The 17,870-nt window shown below is 26.3% G+C and overlaps 1 protein-coding gene across 3 annotated transcripts; it reads right to left on the reverse strand.

Moving 5' to 3' along the window:
• Positions 1-6,402: 6,402 nt before the first annotated feature.
• Positions 6,403-17,609, reverse strand: LOC132928293 (glucose dehydrogenase [FAD, quinone]-like). Of its 3 annotated transcripts, none has more exons than XM_060992872.1 (6): positions 17,502-17,609; positions 12,372-12,617; positions 11,211-11,352; positions 10,988-11,116; positions 9,593-9,813; positions 6,403-9,095 (listed from the first exon to the last, which is right to left on the reverse strand). In XM_060992872.1, exons 2-6 carry the CDS (start codon positions 12,597-12,599, stop codon positions 7,965-7,967), a joined length of 1,851 nt encoding a protein of 616 aa, XP_060848855.1. In that variant the 5' UTR covers positions 12,600-12,617; positions 17,502-17,609; the 3' UTR covers positions 6,403-7,964. The 3 variants fall into 3 exon arrangements, with proteins under 3 accessions (XP_060848855.1, XP_060848864.1, XP_060848848.1); XM_060992881.1 differs by lacking the exon at positions 17,502-17,609 and adding an exon at positions 16,366-16,390; XM_060992865.1 differs by lacking the exon at positions 17,502-17,609 and adding an exon at positions 12,860-12,919.
• Positions 17,610-17,870: the final 261 nt, after the last annotated feature.

Below are 17,870 nucleotides of genomic sequence, written 5' to 3' on the forward strand. Positions count from 1 at the left end.
CAACTTTCACTAATTAATTATAAAAATTGTTTTTTGTTTTTCATTCGACAAATACTCCATGATTACGCACATGCAATATTATATTGTATGTTTACGACGTATTTGTGAATACAACCGTGGACTGTAGTAGTACGAACGAATACTATTAGTACTTACTGTGAACATCACTGAACCGTTGACGAATATATCTAAACGTTGCGTACCTATTGGACGTTGTGTGAAGTTCAACAAACTTAAATCAAATACATTAAGATAATTAATTGGACTCAATCAAACACACCTAAAAGTAGCCCGGACTTAATTCAGAATTATCTGTTTAAAGTGGTAACATTTTTAATTAGACTGGAACTAATAAAATTGAAGATATCGCTTTTACATGTTCCATCATGTCCAGAATAAACGCGAATTTTATACATATTTATTACACAAATACAACCAGCTGCAATTTTGGGTTATGATATCATTGTTTGACATTTATTTTAGGATACAGTTAAATATTTAAGCTGAACGTCTTGACAATTCAGCTTTTATACTTCAATTTATTGAAACGCAGCGACTTCAGTTTATTATGTTTAAATAGGTACCAATGTATAAATGGTACAAATAATGTGTAATAATATAACGTGTGTTGTGTCGTATTGTTCGCTACGTAATACGTGGGCGTTGCATTTACGTCACCAGAAAGCCGTATAATGACGACAACTATATGGTGACGATTGTTAATTATATATGTATACATAATATATTATGCATACAAAAAAAATCGCTTTTCGAGGTCCCTTTGTAGCCAATTAACTAGAGTACAGTTCACCGGGCAGTATTACATTATTACATTAGGAGGATGACAATGATCTATAATTCATAAGAATATTTTGTACTACTTAAGGAGTATTCTGTGACGGTAGTGCAGTACAAACTTCATTTTTTAAATTAAAATATTCCTTTATTACTGTAAAATGTAAATTATTTAGTAAATAATTCAGATAATTGTTTTAAATATTTTAATGTATTTAATTCAAAATTCGAATAAACAGTTTCTCAATAATTATTAAAATGTTTATCCCAAGGAATAGTGAGAATAATAATACTAAAAAATAGTTTTACAAAAATATAAAATATACGTCTTATTGGATTTAGTATTTATAATACTTTTCAGATTATTTTTAAAATTAAAAATGTTGATAGATTAATATTAATTCCTAAAATGTTCAATAATTTGCATTTTTTTCGACAATAGGTACTATAATATATTATTATCCACTATTGGCGAAATAATACACGTGTCTGAATTAACATTAATTAATTTATAGACATTTTTCAAAAACTTTTGATTATTATTTTGTAAGTTTGTGATTAACGTACCTAACTATGATATAATATTATGGGCTCATATATTATGATCCATCATATTGATTTTATTTAACATAGTTGGATCACCTACGCTAAGAAAAACTATATTACGGGAGTAGTGTACAATAATATATATTTAACTAAATTTTGTGCAAAAATTGTTGAATATATTCCTTAAATACTTCACATTGTCGGACATAGTATACCTACACGAAAAGTATATAATATATACTTTATATATTCTTATAGTATGTATAATATGAATGATGTATGTAATACGTATATTATGTAAATAGGTATATCAGTTGTTATTATTATTCGCCTTGCATTTAGTCGTATTACCTAAATGTTTAGTGTTTATTAATATTTTCATCCATACTTTATAATTATTCTCCGGCCGTAATATGGCAACAGCTGAGGGTGACATACTAAAACTCATTTATCAATGTTTAATTTAATTTATTCGAACTATTTGAAGGTTTAAAATTATTATTATTTACTGTTATAATGTATCATGTAATACGGTAGTGATCAGTTTAGTCAACGTATAATACAATATGACTAAAAATACATATGCACACATTACCCAAATATATGTGATTATTATCCTTTTCATGTGTTAATTTGTTAATTTGTTATTAGCGCTCCATAACTTATAAGTACAGCGTAGTTTTAATTTAAAAATGATATAAATACTTTAATTTAATATACTTCATTACTATATTAATATATTACAATATTGTCTACATGATCATAGATTCTGAGTTGTTTAAAAGTTTTAAAAATATATAAGAATTTTTTTTAAGCATTCAAAGTTCAATTTTTAACAAAATCCTAAAAATTTACAAATAATTTTATAGTTAAAATATTGTAAGATATTTAAATGTTATAGCATAAGGTTGAAGTCTCAATATAAAGTTTTTTATAGATATTTTGTACAAACAATTAAGAAAAAATATTTATACATCATTTTTTTATATTTAAAGTTTAAATTTCAACAAAATTAGATATTTAAACAAAGCGATTTATATCATTTGTGTACCGGATTTAAATTTATATTATACTAATTGGATCCTATGTTAAAAATTATATTGTATTAATTAAGTGTTATTATCAAGTTATGATAATAGAATGCATTGTACTTTACATTTTAACAGACTTAAAATTATCTGTATAATTTATTTTCTAGTTATACACTATACAGATATGGTTAAAATGCTTTTTTCTCTTTTGTGTGTTTTTTCATAAATCTAATTAGGTATTTAATATTTCGTTTACTTTTTGATAATTAGGTTAATATTTATAAGATATAGTTTTAACAAATTAGTAGCAATAAAAAAATCTTCCTTAGATATTTTACTGTTTCTTACATATGATATAATTTTGTCATATTTGTAAACGTGATAGTATTTCATGTAAATAAGGTAATCATGAAATTATTTAGTATATTTTTACTTTATATTACTAAACAATAAAATGAATAAATGTAAATGGACCCAATTTAGTAAAGTTATTTTATTCACTCAGACCGAATTTTTACAAAATTTAGAACTGTAATTATTTACTGAAAAAAATCAGTTACAGTAAAACAAACAATAATGATTTTAGTTATTTCGTTTTACTTAAAAAAAATATTATTTGTGGATATTGATACTTTTAAACGTACGTGTATATATGTATATAATATTATATGCATAATAACAATTTCAAATTAATTTATTTTGGCAAAAAATAATTACCTACCGCGTATTACTATATAATAGTAAAATAAATTACTTTAGTAGCAATATAAATATAATATGTTAAATCATATTACATAATATAGGCTGTCATCGTATTTGATCAAAATCATTTTTTGTATGCAATTATTTGGCTGCATACTAGTCATGGTCATGTTTGATTTTTGAGATATCCATATACAACAGTTACGATCACTGCAATTGTAGGTAATATCCTAGTTGCGGTCACATCAAAAACTGAGCTTTTACAGTGATAATAAAATGAGTTAAAAAATTAAGAACTGTAATTTAAAGCCGGCGGTTTTTAAGTAGCCCAATCAGGAAATTGTTTTGGTATGTACAAGTTCAATGCTTTTATATTGGAGTTGACTTCAGAGCTATTAAATACCATTTGATGTAAGTTTATGCTATATAATATACTGTATAGTAATCTTAAATGATTATAAACCGTCACCATAGTTTTTTACGATAAAAAACAATATGATAATTATAATACATAATATATTTTGAATTATTATGATTAATAATACATAAATATAAATATAAGAAATTTGTATCAATATATTAATATTTATTATACTTTTGATCAACAATGAATATGCTATTCATTAATGTTACATTTATGAAAAAAAAAATCATGGTTACTATTAGTTATGGGACCTATAATCATTGATTAAATATACCTACTATAGTCTATATTATACTCAATAATATAGGGCCGTCGTGTATGTCATGTAAATATACACAGAACAACATCTGTACTTTCATCTGATACACAATATAATATAATGTATCAATTAATTATAAATTGTAGTAATAATATATTTTCTTTAAGTAAGTATTTTCTCTAGTAATCGATGGAAATATTTCTTAAGGTAATAGGGTATAGGTATAATAGATACGAGAATAAAATATTTCGTAGGGCGTAATAAATGCTATCTATATAGTAAATAAAATAGATTATTTAACATAGTTTATTAGGATTGAGGTGATATATGTTTACTTAATATATATCATACAGTGAATACGTATATCATCACGCGTTAGACATTTAATTGCCAAATCTAAATTGTATGTCATATAAAACCGTTATATGGCACACATCTGTAGTGTTTAAATTATATTAAATATTTTATCAACACGTTATGTACCAGAGTGTTTAAATATTATGTAATGATAAATGATAATATAATAGTATAATAAGTGCATATTAAAAGTTTATTTATTTGAAAAATTCTTATTAACTGAATTATAAACACATGGTGTATAATACCTATATACGTATATTATGACGTCCTAAATTATAGAAATAATTAGTAATCATAGTAGGTACCTATCGTATTGCTGTTTCATTACCTATAGGTACCTATGATAACATGAATATAACAATTTAGGTATAATATAAAATTATATAAAAACATAGGCCCCTTTTGCACGCTAAAACATTTTCGGAAGCTCCCTTTACGATCTACACATTTAAAAATACGTAAAACTATTTTTTTTATAAAAACATAGGCCAAGTTTTATGTAATATTAGGTGTATTATTTTAGATAAATTTACAAACAACGAGACATCGCTAATTATTCATACATTGTTTAGATGACATAGGTGTATATATGTTACTGCGAATGTCCGCAATTGGTGAGTACTGACAGTCACCGATTAATGTCGTCATACACCAAAGTCATTGGTGAATGTTGGAATATTGATTATATTTGTACTGTTTATAAACATTTATTAGCAAATGTCGACATTAATATAACGATATTGATGAATGTTGGTAATGCCGATATTATTTAATCTGATCTTATCTAAAATTCTAGTACCTACCTATAAAAAGTGCAAGTGTGGTTGTAGAAATGTTGGCATTTTATGCAGTTCAAAATGTCATGACAGTTTGTCGTGTTGCAATAATTAGAACAATTTTCGCCGTTGTTTTAAAATAATAATTTTTGTATGGCAAAATAATCATAATTTAAATTAATAATACAGGTATAATATTGTTCAATAATAACAATCATAATTAATAAAAGTAATTGTTAATATTTATAACTAAACATTTCATTTCTATTTTATATTATTGTCTATACTCTATACTCTATAGTACTATACTATAATATTATGTGCGAATACATAATCTATGTCAACATTAACCAAAACCGTGTTGTGCATGTCAACATTGACCAAAATCCTAATGTAAATGTCAATATCCACTAGTACATGTTTATATTATTTTAATTTTTCAACATTCATCAATTTAGTAGATGTATATCGACATTCACTAGGTGATTGTCAGCACTCACCAATTGCGGACATTCATAGTAACATATACACATATAAGAAAATACAATCATCAGAATGATGCGGTTCTGTAGATTCGAGTTCGATGATACACTTTTTTCTTTTTCATCTCCTAGCATGATTGGCCTTTGACATATTGCTAAATACAAAATATCTAATTATCTGTCACTCTTCTCCGAATTATTTCTGGACCAAGTGTATATCCCTCTTTCATAAGTCTTCCAGTCTTAAATTTAGTCACCTTATATAGTCTCTTCCGATAGGTTATTCTTCAATGATCGGTTTTAATAGAGATCTTTGTGACACGGGCTGGTACAAATATTATTTTGTGTTGAAACGGCCGTAGCAGTTCGGTCGCAGGTGAAGTTCCCTACAAACTAGAAATACTTTGAGTGTAGAGTGTTTTACACAGACATTTAAAAGAATAATAATTTTGATGAACTAGAAATTTACAACTGAAAGCCTTAAAAAAAAACATAAAAAAATTACAACTCATGCATTAACTTGGTAAAGGAATAAGTTTTCGACTTAATAACGTCTTATCCATGATTAGGTGTGTTGCTAAAACAATATAAGCACATAAAACCGTTAAAAAAGTCAATTTAATTTTTTCATATGGGTCACGGCCATCTATGGCCTGTCTTTTCAAATAAAAAAACTTAGTATTTTTATGATGTAGAGTTTTGATTAGACTACTACAAGTATGCAAGTATGCTAAGTTGAAATGTATCGTCTATTCTATTGATTTATTATATTATTCTATGCATCATCTAGAATCTAGGTTGGACCACCTAGATACTAGGCGATGGAGTCGGTTTTGAATATTGAAATTTTATTCGAAGGATAAAAGTCGACTTGACATAGTAATAAAATCTATTTTAATAGTTATTATCGCAATAAAATACAAGTCAGCAAGTATGTCCATTTTTCCCTATAAAACGGTAATGTTGATTCCTCTTTTAAGGTTTTTGAAAGCGGTGATCTTCTAGTTTTGTCAAATATACGCTTAAAACAATATTATAGAGATGTTTTATTTGCAATTTATCAATTGATATTACTAATAAGCTCATTTTAAAAATATATTTAAATTATTTGCCGAGTCTACTTGAGATCGACTTTCTCTTATTTTTGATAACATCCACCAAAATATTAAAATCCTTATACTTAATACTTAATAATTAGGGCTCGGATTTATATGCAAAAATTATTGTTAAATATATACATATTTATGCACTCAACAATTCAAAAATATGCAAACAAAAAACTTATTGTGTGTTATTAAAACCAAACATATAAAAAAATATAGTATTGAGTGAAAAAAAAATACAATTTAAATATCAGTACTTAGAATATATATTCTATATAATATAGCATAAAAATGTGTATTAATTATTGAATAAGTATTTGCATGATGTAACAAAATGTGCTTTATTAATAATAAGTGTAACATTTATTATTTTTAAATTGAAATATTTAATTTTTCAGAAAAGGTTCAATCAAAAGTTCATGAATTATGGAAAGTTTTCACATGAGACAAAGATGATGAATATACGTGTCCTCTCTCTTAATTAGAGTTTCTTATTAATTATTACCTTAAGTAACCGGCAAAAGTCTCGCCAATTTGAGATCTTATTCTAATAAATAATAATCAGTAATAATAAAACAATAATAATAATAATAACAATAATAATAAATTAAACTAATTCAATGGATGAATATGGTATAGAATATTAGAATAAAAAGTACAATTTGCGCAATCAGCAGTTAATGTACATGCGCTAAGATAGTTACTTAAATCAGTGATTTGTAAATGAGCGAGGATATAATATAAGGGTTAATTTGATACCACTATTTTTTTTCTGTTTCTTATTGATGTACCTACCATAAAATTAATAAACATACCAATGCATAAAAAAAGTTAAGATATAATGGTCGTATAATATATAATATAAAGTATATAACTAATTTTTTTTTTTACTTTTGTTTACTTATATATTATATCATTTATGGATGTAATAATATTATTTTTATATTATATGATGCTTATAATGAGTTAAAAATAATATTAGAATAGTATAAATTTTATATTAATGTAATATATATATATATATATATATATATATAATATTTCTAGTTTATTTTTTATTTTGCTTAAACCCCATCGCCATATTAACTGGCTATAGTGAGTAAACCAACTAAAATTATGGTGTTATAATTTTAATTTTAGTCTTACATAATTTTGTTGTTGGTAAATAAAAATATATATACATATTATTGACATGCATGACAAAAGTTTTTCCATGTTCCAGCTTCCCATATTTTTTAGTTCATTAAAGTATTAAATATATAACCCTTCAACAATCAATGCCATACATGTTATACGATATATAATATATATATGCGATACATACGTGTATTTGTAGTATGATGAAGAAAAATAGTTTTAGGATGAAAAATATCAGACTACTTAAATTTTACACCACTAAATTAAAAAACTCAAATGATGTTGCTCGCTTAAATCAATATTCTTAACACTGATTTTAATATTATAACTGATTCATTATTTACTACGTCTATACACCCCAGTCCTCTTTAATCATATCGGACGCTTTTTCCGCGATCATAATCGTCGGCGCGTTCGTATGGGCCGCCGGTATTTCTGGTATAATCGATGCGTCCACCACTCTCAGACCGCCGACGCCGTGCACGCGCAGTCTCGGGTCCACGACAGCCGTCGGATCCGAGGCCGGTCCCATCTTGCACGTGCCGGATAGGTGATAGATCGTGAACGATATCTGTCGAGCGGAACACTTCCAGTAGGCGTCCGTGTCGAACACGTGTTGTCGGCATCCGGGTAGCGGAGTGTCCAGGATCTTAGCGTTGAGTGACTTCATCGAGTCCGTGCGCAGCATTCGCTGGAACAGTCGGACTCCGGCTACTATAACGTCCAGATCAGTCTCGTCGGCGAAATAATTGGGGTCGATTAGCGGGTGGTGAAACGGATTGGCATCCCTCAGCCACACCCGACCGCGACTCTTGGGACGCATTACCATTGGGAACACTGTGAATCCGTCCATACCTTCGGTTGGCCGGTATACAGCATCGTACAGATCATTCCTCATACCACACAGCTTAGGCATGAGTTCGTGGGACGAGTATAGTCCTGACACCAGCAGCAGCTCGAGATTGGTACGACCATTTTCCGAAATCGGCCTATCCGCATCCACAAAGGCCAGAGCTTCGGGGCCACCCGGCACTGTATAAATGCCGTTGTTGTTCAGCAAAAAGTCGTTTAGAATATTTGGATCATCAAACACCTTATGCAGCCTTATTGATACGGTGTCGTTCACCGTCACTGCCAGACCTCCCAGTGACACGTGATCCATCAGGTTCTCACCAACGGCCAAGTCTTTCACCAACGGGATCCGAAGGTCCTCCAAGTGTTGCTTGGGCCCTATTCCGGACAACATTAGCAGCTGCGGAGTGTTTATGGCTCCACCTGAAACGATCACTTCCTTTCGAGCGTAAACTCTGGTTTTTTTCCCACCCCTGACAAACTCCACGCCGATTGCTTTCTTCGTCGATCCGTCGATCAGTATGCGCGTTACCATACTGAGCTTTTTTACGTGCAGATTTGATCTCCTTTTCGCTGGGAATAGAAACGCTGTGTTCGTACTATAACGGAGACCATTTTTCATGGTCGTCTAAAATAATTTTTAATAATTTTAAAATTAAAATATGTACGATTTCATAATGTTTGATTGAATTGTAATAATTATAGTACTGTTATTTACTTGTATCTTTATGTTTTTACAATTGTGTTATATATATATATATATATTATTGAATTCCACTCACTAATATAAGCTTAGGTAATTGCAGATAACCAGTCGTATACATATTTTTATTGAAAAAAATTTGCAGCTTTATTGTAACTTTATTATTCCTAAATAGTTTATTAGTGTTATTATTTTAACATTTTTAATGAGGGGGTCAATTTTGTGTTATTAAACAACTAATGAAACTATTATATAATATTAGAATAGCTTTATTTTAATATTCGTTTTATAATATTATGATAATATGATATATTTACGATATTTTTAATGTTTTTAGTATGTTACAAATTATTTGTATGTTCGTAAAACTGTGATGTTAAAACTATACACGTATGACGTATACCACGTTGATTTCAAATTACCTGTAAATAATTTATCCCGATTTGTTTTTCCCCGTTGACATCTATAACTGGAAGTCCGATTTGCGAGCCAGCTTCCACAAATGCCTTTGCTATTTGAGTTTTGTAAGGAACATTTGTCACCGATAACAATCCGTTTCTTCCGTGATAACTCGGATCGGCATCTGACAAGTTAGCACTTTCTGATTTAATGAAGTACTTGAAAACACTGTCATAGTCCCAACCTTAAAATACGTATTAAAATTTAAAATTTAAAAGTTTTATTTTTTGAATTTTATAGTCTGAGAAAAGTCATGAATGTATTGATTCTACGATGTGTGTGTTTTTTTTTATCTGTTAACACGATAGATAACCAAATTTTTAACTCTAAAGGTAGTTTTGGAAAAAAAATAGATCCAGTTTGTACTTTATAAAAGTCAAAATTTAAAAGTTACATTTTTTTAAAAAAATAATCATTATAAAATATAAAAAAATTAAGGAATAACGGGAATTTCTACGCAAATCCAATTTTTAATAAAAGTTTTTTTGGTGTAAATCAATAACAAATAATTGTAGATACTTGAAATTTTCACCAAATATTTTTATGATTATTTTCTATTCATAATATAATTTTCATTTTTATTTTAAGTTATTAATGTAGATTTGGAATTTTCAAATTTGTTATTCATAAATGTGTATAAAAAATTATTTGCTGATTAGTTTAGGTTACTATACTTAAAAATTTAATACAAGGTTTCTCATGCGTTGTTCATTTACCATTCAAAAAATATCGAAAATGTATAACCTCAGTATATTTTCATAGACGTTTAAATTTAAAATTTTAATAAAATTAGTGAAATCTATAAGTTAAATTTTATTTTATTAGGTACTACATAAAAATATAGTGGAATTTTAAATTAATTTTTTATGAGCGTTTAAAATATTTCTAACATTTCATATCACTAGTAATATACCTAACTATTTATTCTCGAAAGATTTTAATATTTTGCTGTAAATAAAAAACAAATAATCCTAGATAATTGAAATTTTCACTTATTGTTTAAATGATAATTTACCATACATTATAGACTTTTAAAAATATTTATACTAATTTTGAGTTATTTATAGATATTTTGATATATGAAATTATTTGTGGGATAAAAATACTTGAACATTTTATACAAGTTTTCCTTACAGATACAGTACAAATTTTGATAAAATTCATCAAAATCATGAAAACTTGAAATTAATTGCAGTTGAAAATGTATAAAACGTGAAATTTTTAAAGAACAATTTTGAAAACCTTATATTATAAAATCACACTTAATATTAAGTTCCCTATAAGTAGTTATAATTATTACTCGAACTTAAAAATTTTCTGCAAATTTTATATTATTGAAATAAAATTTGCACAATTACCTGTGTTACCCATATCTGCCCAATCGTCATAATCCTTTCTGTTACCACGTGTATATATCATGTAATTTAGTACACTGCTGCCACCCATGACTTTGCCCCTAGGAAATTTACACCGTCTACCCTCGAAACCTATAAATCACAAAAGTCAAACGTTTATTGCGAATATACAGACAATTGACTCTATTAATTGAGTACAAAAGATTATTTGATTATATAATAGTACCTAAGCACGAATTGTTCATCGGTACTGTCCTGTATTTCCAATTGATCGAAGAATATTGTAAAAACGGAGCAGCCAATGGCACATCCATGATATGTGTGGCATGTTGTCCAGCTTCAATTAACAGTACCTGCCATTTTTTGACCTGCCCATCGAATATAAAACCGTATTATTCGTTATGAAAAATTGCAATATAAAACTATAGGTAAACTATATATCTGTTTAGGGTTTTCCCGGTCCAAATTATATTTATTTTAAACATTATAATATAAATTATAAATATTTAAGTTTTTAACGAAGGTACCTACTTTTATGCCATCGTGATCCTATTAAATTTATTTGATTTTCAAAAATAGATAACTGTTTAAATATTATTAATTTATTGGTTATTACTTTTATTACTTTATTAGTTATAACTTAAATATTATATAATTAACTAACTTTTTAACAAATATTTTGTTGATTCTACGATTGTAGAAATGTATTCAATTTGTATTCAAAACCTTGGAGGAAGAGGTTATGAATAGCCAAAGTATCTGTGTAATATTATTAATATTATTATTATTTTTTCTATTTTGAAATTGTAACAATGTTTTAAACGAATAATTATTAAAGTAATAAATTATCTACTATTTATGAACTATTATTTTATTTTATTGTTATACATTATGAAATTACATAATTTATTAAAATAAAATGTATTTTCAGAAAAGAAAATTCTAAATTTATATATTTTTTTAACAAAACCATACATTTTTATTTACAAATATTATATATTATATTATACATTTATTACTTTAATAATAAATATATAATGTATCATATGGTGCTTAGAACAAAAAAATACGTATAAATAAATATATAATACATATAAAACATTCAAATGATATTCAGTGCTTTTCAAACTTTTTTTGTCATGGGGCCCCCCTTTAATTTAATGTGAAACTTTCAAGGCTCCCTTAATCAAAATCATTAATTATTTTATGAACTACAGGATTAGGTTTGATATTTATTATATATTTCACTGTCCACTAGTCATATAGCCGCGGTCCCCCAGTTTAAAAAATCTGATATAAACTATCAATATGCTACTATAACTTGGATATTTTTAAAATAAATTAAAATCTTTGAAAACTACTTAACGAATATTTTAAGTATACTCACTTCGGACAGTCTGCTCGCCACTACTGATCCGGCACTTCCGGCACCGACAATGACAAAATCGTATTCTGGAAGCACGTTTTTCTGATCAATGGTTTCATTTGATTCCCATTCTAGAGTTTCTCCCAAATACTTTAGTGCCGATTCGAATAGCGGCGGATAGTATGACGGCGACGGTAAACTTCGAACGATGACCACAAACGAGCATTGTAACATTAATAACAAAACCATGATTGTCTGTGTCTGAAACTGTAATGAAGCGAAAACCATAATAATATATATTCGCGAATAGATGATTTAAATACGATGAACGTTATATTTTAACCACGAGTTCACGGCAAATGTAAATTAAATCAACAAAATTCACAGCAGCTGTACGCGACGATCCTTATATGTTATTATTTAAAATTTTAGTCGTTTAACTGTATGATCAGGTGGTCGCATTGTACGTCCTCCCAGGATATATAAAACCGATATTAACTTATACTAACCTCACTCATTAGTTCATTACCAATGGCATGGACCTCGAAGGTCATTCTGCGCATAACTCGTTTCTTGTTTTTTTTCGCTCTCTTGATATTCGCAGCATTTAAATGTAAGATAAGATGTATTCTACAATCATTAATTTTACACTATTCATTTTCCGTTTAGTTATTTTCTCAAAAGTCGTAAGAATTTGTGTATATATTTGTAAAGGATTTAATATTTGAAACGAATATATTATTGTATGAGTATTAAAGACTATTACATTTTGATTGCTTGATATATATTTTCCATGTGCGGCGTGCGCCAACATTTTCATTATTTACGAGCACTAACGGTTTATCAAATTATTCAAATTACAAGTATATGATCAAAATGGTTGTCATTTAACAAATCGATATGAAGATATTTTTTTTTAAGTGACGAGCGAAAGGGCAATTATAGTTAATCTACTATTACAAGTAGGTACTACGAATAGTATTGGTAGGTATTTGGTATCTGAAAATGTATAATTTAGACACATAGTCGTTCAATAACCTTTCAGATTTGTCTGATGAAATAATATTTTTACACGCCCAGTTTTATGTTGTTGTGCTTAATTACTTAAACCAGATAGGGTTTTAATTATTTTTATATTCAACGGTGAACAACATTGCGATTTAACATTCAACAGTATAAAAACAAATATTCTGTAAAGTTATATGCATTATCGTATAATTCTAAGATAAAATCGCTTAAAATACTAAAATATGTTCCTTAAAATTGGCACTATTATAATTAATAATTTATGTAAAAGTTTAAAGTTAACCATCATTGTGCCAAAATAATTATTTATTTTAAGAATAACATTAGATTTGCGTAAAAATTTCAGTTTTTCCCTAATTTGTTTGCTTGTTTTTTTCCTATTATAAAAAACAGTAATGAGGATATTAATTTTGATCTTTCTAAAGTACAAACTAGACACAGTTATTTACCATTATTTAAGATAAAAATCGAAACTTTTTTCGACAGACAAAATAAAACACACATGACACATCTTTATAAAATCAATACATTTATATCTCTTCGTTCAGAATCTAAAATACATAATTACATTATTATTAATTATTTTATTCGTTTTTTTATCAATTTCTTAAAATCGGAGGAAACTGTTCTATGTTCTATTTATAAGTTGTTCTCTTATTCTACTGAATGCTAACCAAGCAAAATCGGAAACTTAAGTAATATTGTATACACTTAGTTTAAAACTAATTTATGATTAGATTTAGTTTTTAATTTTAAAATATTAAACAAATTAAATATAAAAATTTTATTTTACATTATTTTGTAATATACGAGTATACAATTAAATAAGTTATTGTTTCTTTTACCATACAAATTGAATCAAAAAAATTATAAACAAAATAATATGTAGAATATTGGGAATACATCGATGTATTATTTTTTTTAACATGGATAAAATATATGAGGCAATTTTTGAGCCGACCTATAATATGATAAATCAAACATATAAATAAACTTAAATGAAACAACTTTATCGTATTATAGTTTTTTAAATTCAATAAAAATGGTTATGTATTTCAATAAACCGTTCGTTAATAAAATATTAAATCTAGCAATAAATTAAAAAGTGTTGAGTTGTGTAACTTAAACAAATATATGCTAATAAACTCCTAATAATTACTTACTTATGGTTGTCTAATTGAAATGTTATATCAGCCAAAATCAATAAATTTATATTCTATAAGAATGTAGACTGTTATTAAATAAAAATTGTCAACCAATTTCATCACGATATAGGTAATATATTAAAAAAATTATAAATTTAAATGGGATTATCCATTTAAAAATAATGTTTATTTACATTATTACACAATTGGATAGCGTCCCATAAAAAAAAAAAAAAAAAAAGAAGAAGAAAAAGAAAAAGCGCATTTTTACACTATACCAGTTTTTGACAATATGAAAATAAAAATAAAATATATTTATATATAATAAATAATTATTTTATACGCATAATAAAAATAAATAAAAATAAAATACATAATATGCAATTTTCTAATAAACATTTGATATTTAAATTGGACGAAATTAAATATTTAAACAAAGAATAACTATTTGTTATATTTTAAAGTATTGTTAGTAGGGTATAAGTTTTTGTTTATTATTAGATTTTATTTAACGAACAGTGACGTTTTCATAGCATTTAGATAATTATTTATGCAATTTTCTCTAGTATAGTTAATTTATAGTTACTATAATTAATAGTTAAATTATTCAATATAATAATTAATTGCTGTAACATATTAATTAGTTAATATATTTATATGATATTAGACTGACAGACTATCTTCACTCAAAATTGTTAATCATAAGCAATGCTTTATCATTGAGTTACAATTTAACATATCCTTTATTTCTGTAACCTATTTGTGGTAAGTGGTTACCTATTTCCTTCTTTTTTCGTTTAATAATCCAATTTTGTCAAAATTAAAACATTAAATGTTTGGGAGTTTACCAATTGCGCTTAAAATTACCTTTTCATATACCAATTGCGCTCAATACATTTTACATTACCTAAGGAAAACTTAATAACCGATTTTTTTGCGAGTTAAAAGTAAAAGTCTTACTAAGTCAGTGAAACGTATAGGCTTTATACAGTTTAGTTAATGAAAATTAAAATAAAATAATATTAATAATAATAAGAGACTAGGTGGGTAAATCATAAAGATATAATAATAATAATATGATTTTGAGGTAATCATGATGTTTGTATTTTGCTCGTTTTAAGAATAATAATAATTTTTTAAATAATAATTTGAGCATGGCAATTGGAATAATAATATTTGAATACAAACGCAATTGATATATTGACAGTAAAATATATGCAGCGCAATTGGTATATTGACCCTAGTATAAAAATTTTGTTTTAGGCGCAATTTGTCCATGCCCAAATTTTTATATAAAAATAAATTATAGATATATGTAATTTCAGACATTTTAAAATGTCATAAAAAATATGAAGAACTTTGAAATATATTTTCAAGTATTAACTAATAAAATCCAAAAAATAATTTAATAATTTTTTTAAAATTTTGATTTTTTAGATACTCATTAAAATAATTGTACCTACCTAATGTGTATTTTTGGTATTTATAAATTATCATTAGTAATAATTATAAGAGCCTTGCATTATCCAAGTCCAAGCTTATTTAACTTAAAATATTTGAAAATATAAATTACCAATATTTACTTACCTATAAACAGTTTAAAATATTTAAAAAAAATGTATTTATTTTAGATAAACAATTTAATTAAGCTGTATACAGTAGTGAAATATTTCAATTTTCGATAATTTTTTTATTTATTTTTAATAATATAACAAATATTATTTGAAGAAAAATCGTTAAAAAAAAACTTTAAATAATGTGATAATCTTCTAAATAGTACGAGATGGAGGACTTTCAATAGCCTTGCAGTCTATAAGACCATATAAACCACTATATCTTATTACCTTTACTCAATGATAATGACTTTCTGAAACAAATATGTTGTTATATCATAGTAAATATAAAATGTTATAAAGTTGTACACTAAATAGTACTATTCAGTTTTAAAAGTACTATATTAATTATAGTTTGTTCCCCATTTATTTTAGATATATGACTATATAGTAAGAATCGACTGGACTGGTTTTATTCAGTTATCTTTCAATTTTATTGTATTATATCAGTGATGTAGCCAGGGGACTCAGGTGGCTGCAGCAGTGCAGCCCCCCTAAATATTAAGAAAATTAAAAAATTATTTTTAGATATTCTAGGTAGGCGACACACGTCCGAATTGGTTCCCGATAAAGACTTACGAAAAATCAAAATACGAATAGAACGAACTACTATAATTGTTGTGAATCATTTCACAGCAAATTCAACAGTTGCTTTTATTCCACACATCCCAAAATATTTCAATTTATGGACGTATTAAAAGAAGTTCAAATTGAAACTTATATAAAATTGCGAAGTTCGAACAAACAACAAAACTTGAAGTCTAAAAATGAGGAAATATTCATAAAAACAGAAATGGATAAATATAAAAATAACGAAATCAGTAGATTTGAATTTTTAAAAAATGTTTGTTAAAAGTTTTTACATTAATAAAAGAAAATAATAACTATAAAAAAAAATGTACGAATTAAAAAAAACAATATACCTAAATGTATTATATTTATTTTATATTTTAAATTAAGATTTGAAATTTTATAAAAATGTATGTTATAAATTATTTATAAAGCCACAATTTTTAACAACTCGGGAACCAATTCGGATATACCCTTTGTAACAACCCGGGAACCAATTCAGACGTTTCGAAACCAATTCGGATACTCTTTTCTTACGACAACAATAACTAATAACTAATATTATTTATGTACGTTAGTCACCACTAACGATTAATTGATTCATTCTACAAAATATCGTAATGTCGTACCTATATGTAAAACATTTTTCTAATATTTTTCGTTTTTAATTAAAAGTTTATAAATACGATATAAATCACGTACTTAATCACGTCTGGAATATAGGTAATACACGTAATACGTCTTCTACACAATAATGCAAATTTAAATAAAATAAAAATTATACAAAACATACACACCTATCGGACCAAATTGCGGACTAGCTACAATGAATACAATTATTTGCACATATTAATACATAAAAAATAATTTGTCTTTTAAACTTACTACCGCCGATTGATGGCGTCGATACAAGAACAAATATCGAATAGGTGATTTTTTTGAATTTATATGTGTTGATTAGGCTCTGATTGCAAAATACATAATATGCGCATTGTGCAATTTATTGAAAATATTGTAATATATTATTATTATTTCATAAGAAATGTATTTTAAACTAACATAACATCTATATATTTAATAATAATTACGTACATACATATTTTTATTTTAGTGGGACTTTTTCCCAATTATCTTAAACGTTTCGGTACCATATAGCGAGTTCTATA

This window comes from Rhopalosiphum padi, chromosome 1, assembly GCF_020882245.1.
Source record: "Rhopalosiphum padi isolate XX-2018 chromosome 1, ASM2088224v1, whole genome shotgun sequence".
NCBI classification, from domain to species: Eukaryota; Metazoa; Arthropoda; class Insecta; order Hemiptera; family Aphididae; genus Rhopalosiphum; species Rhopalosiphum padi.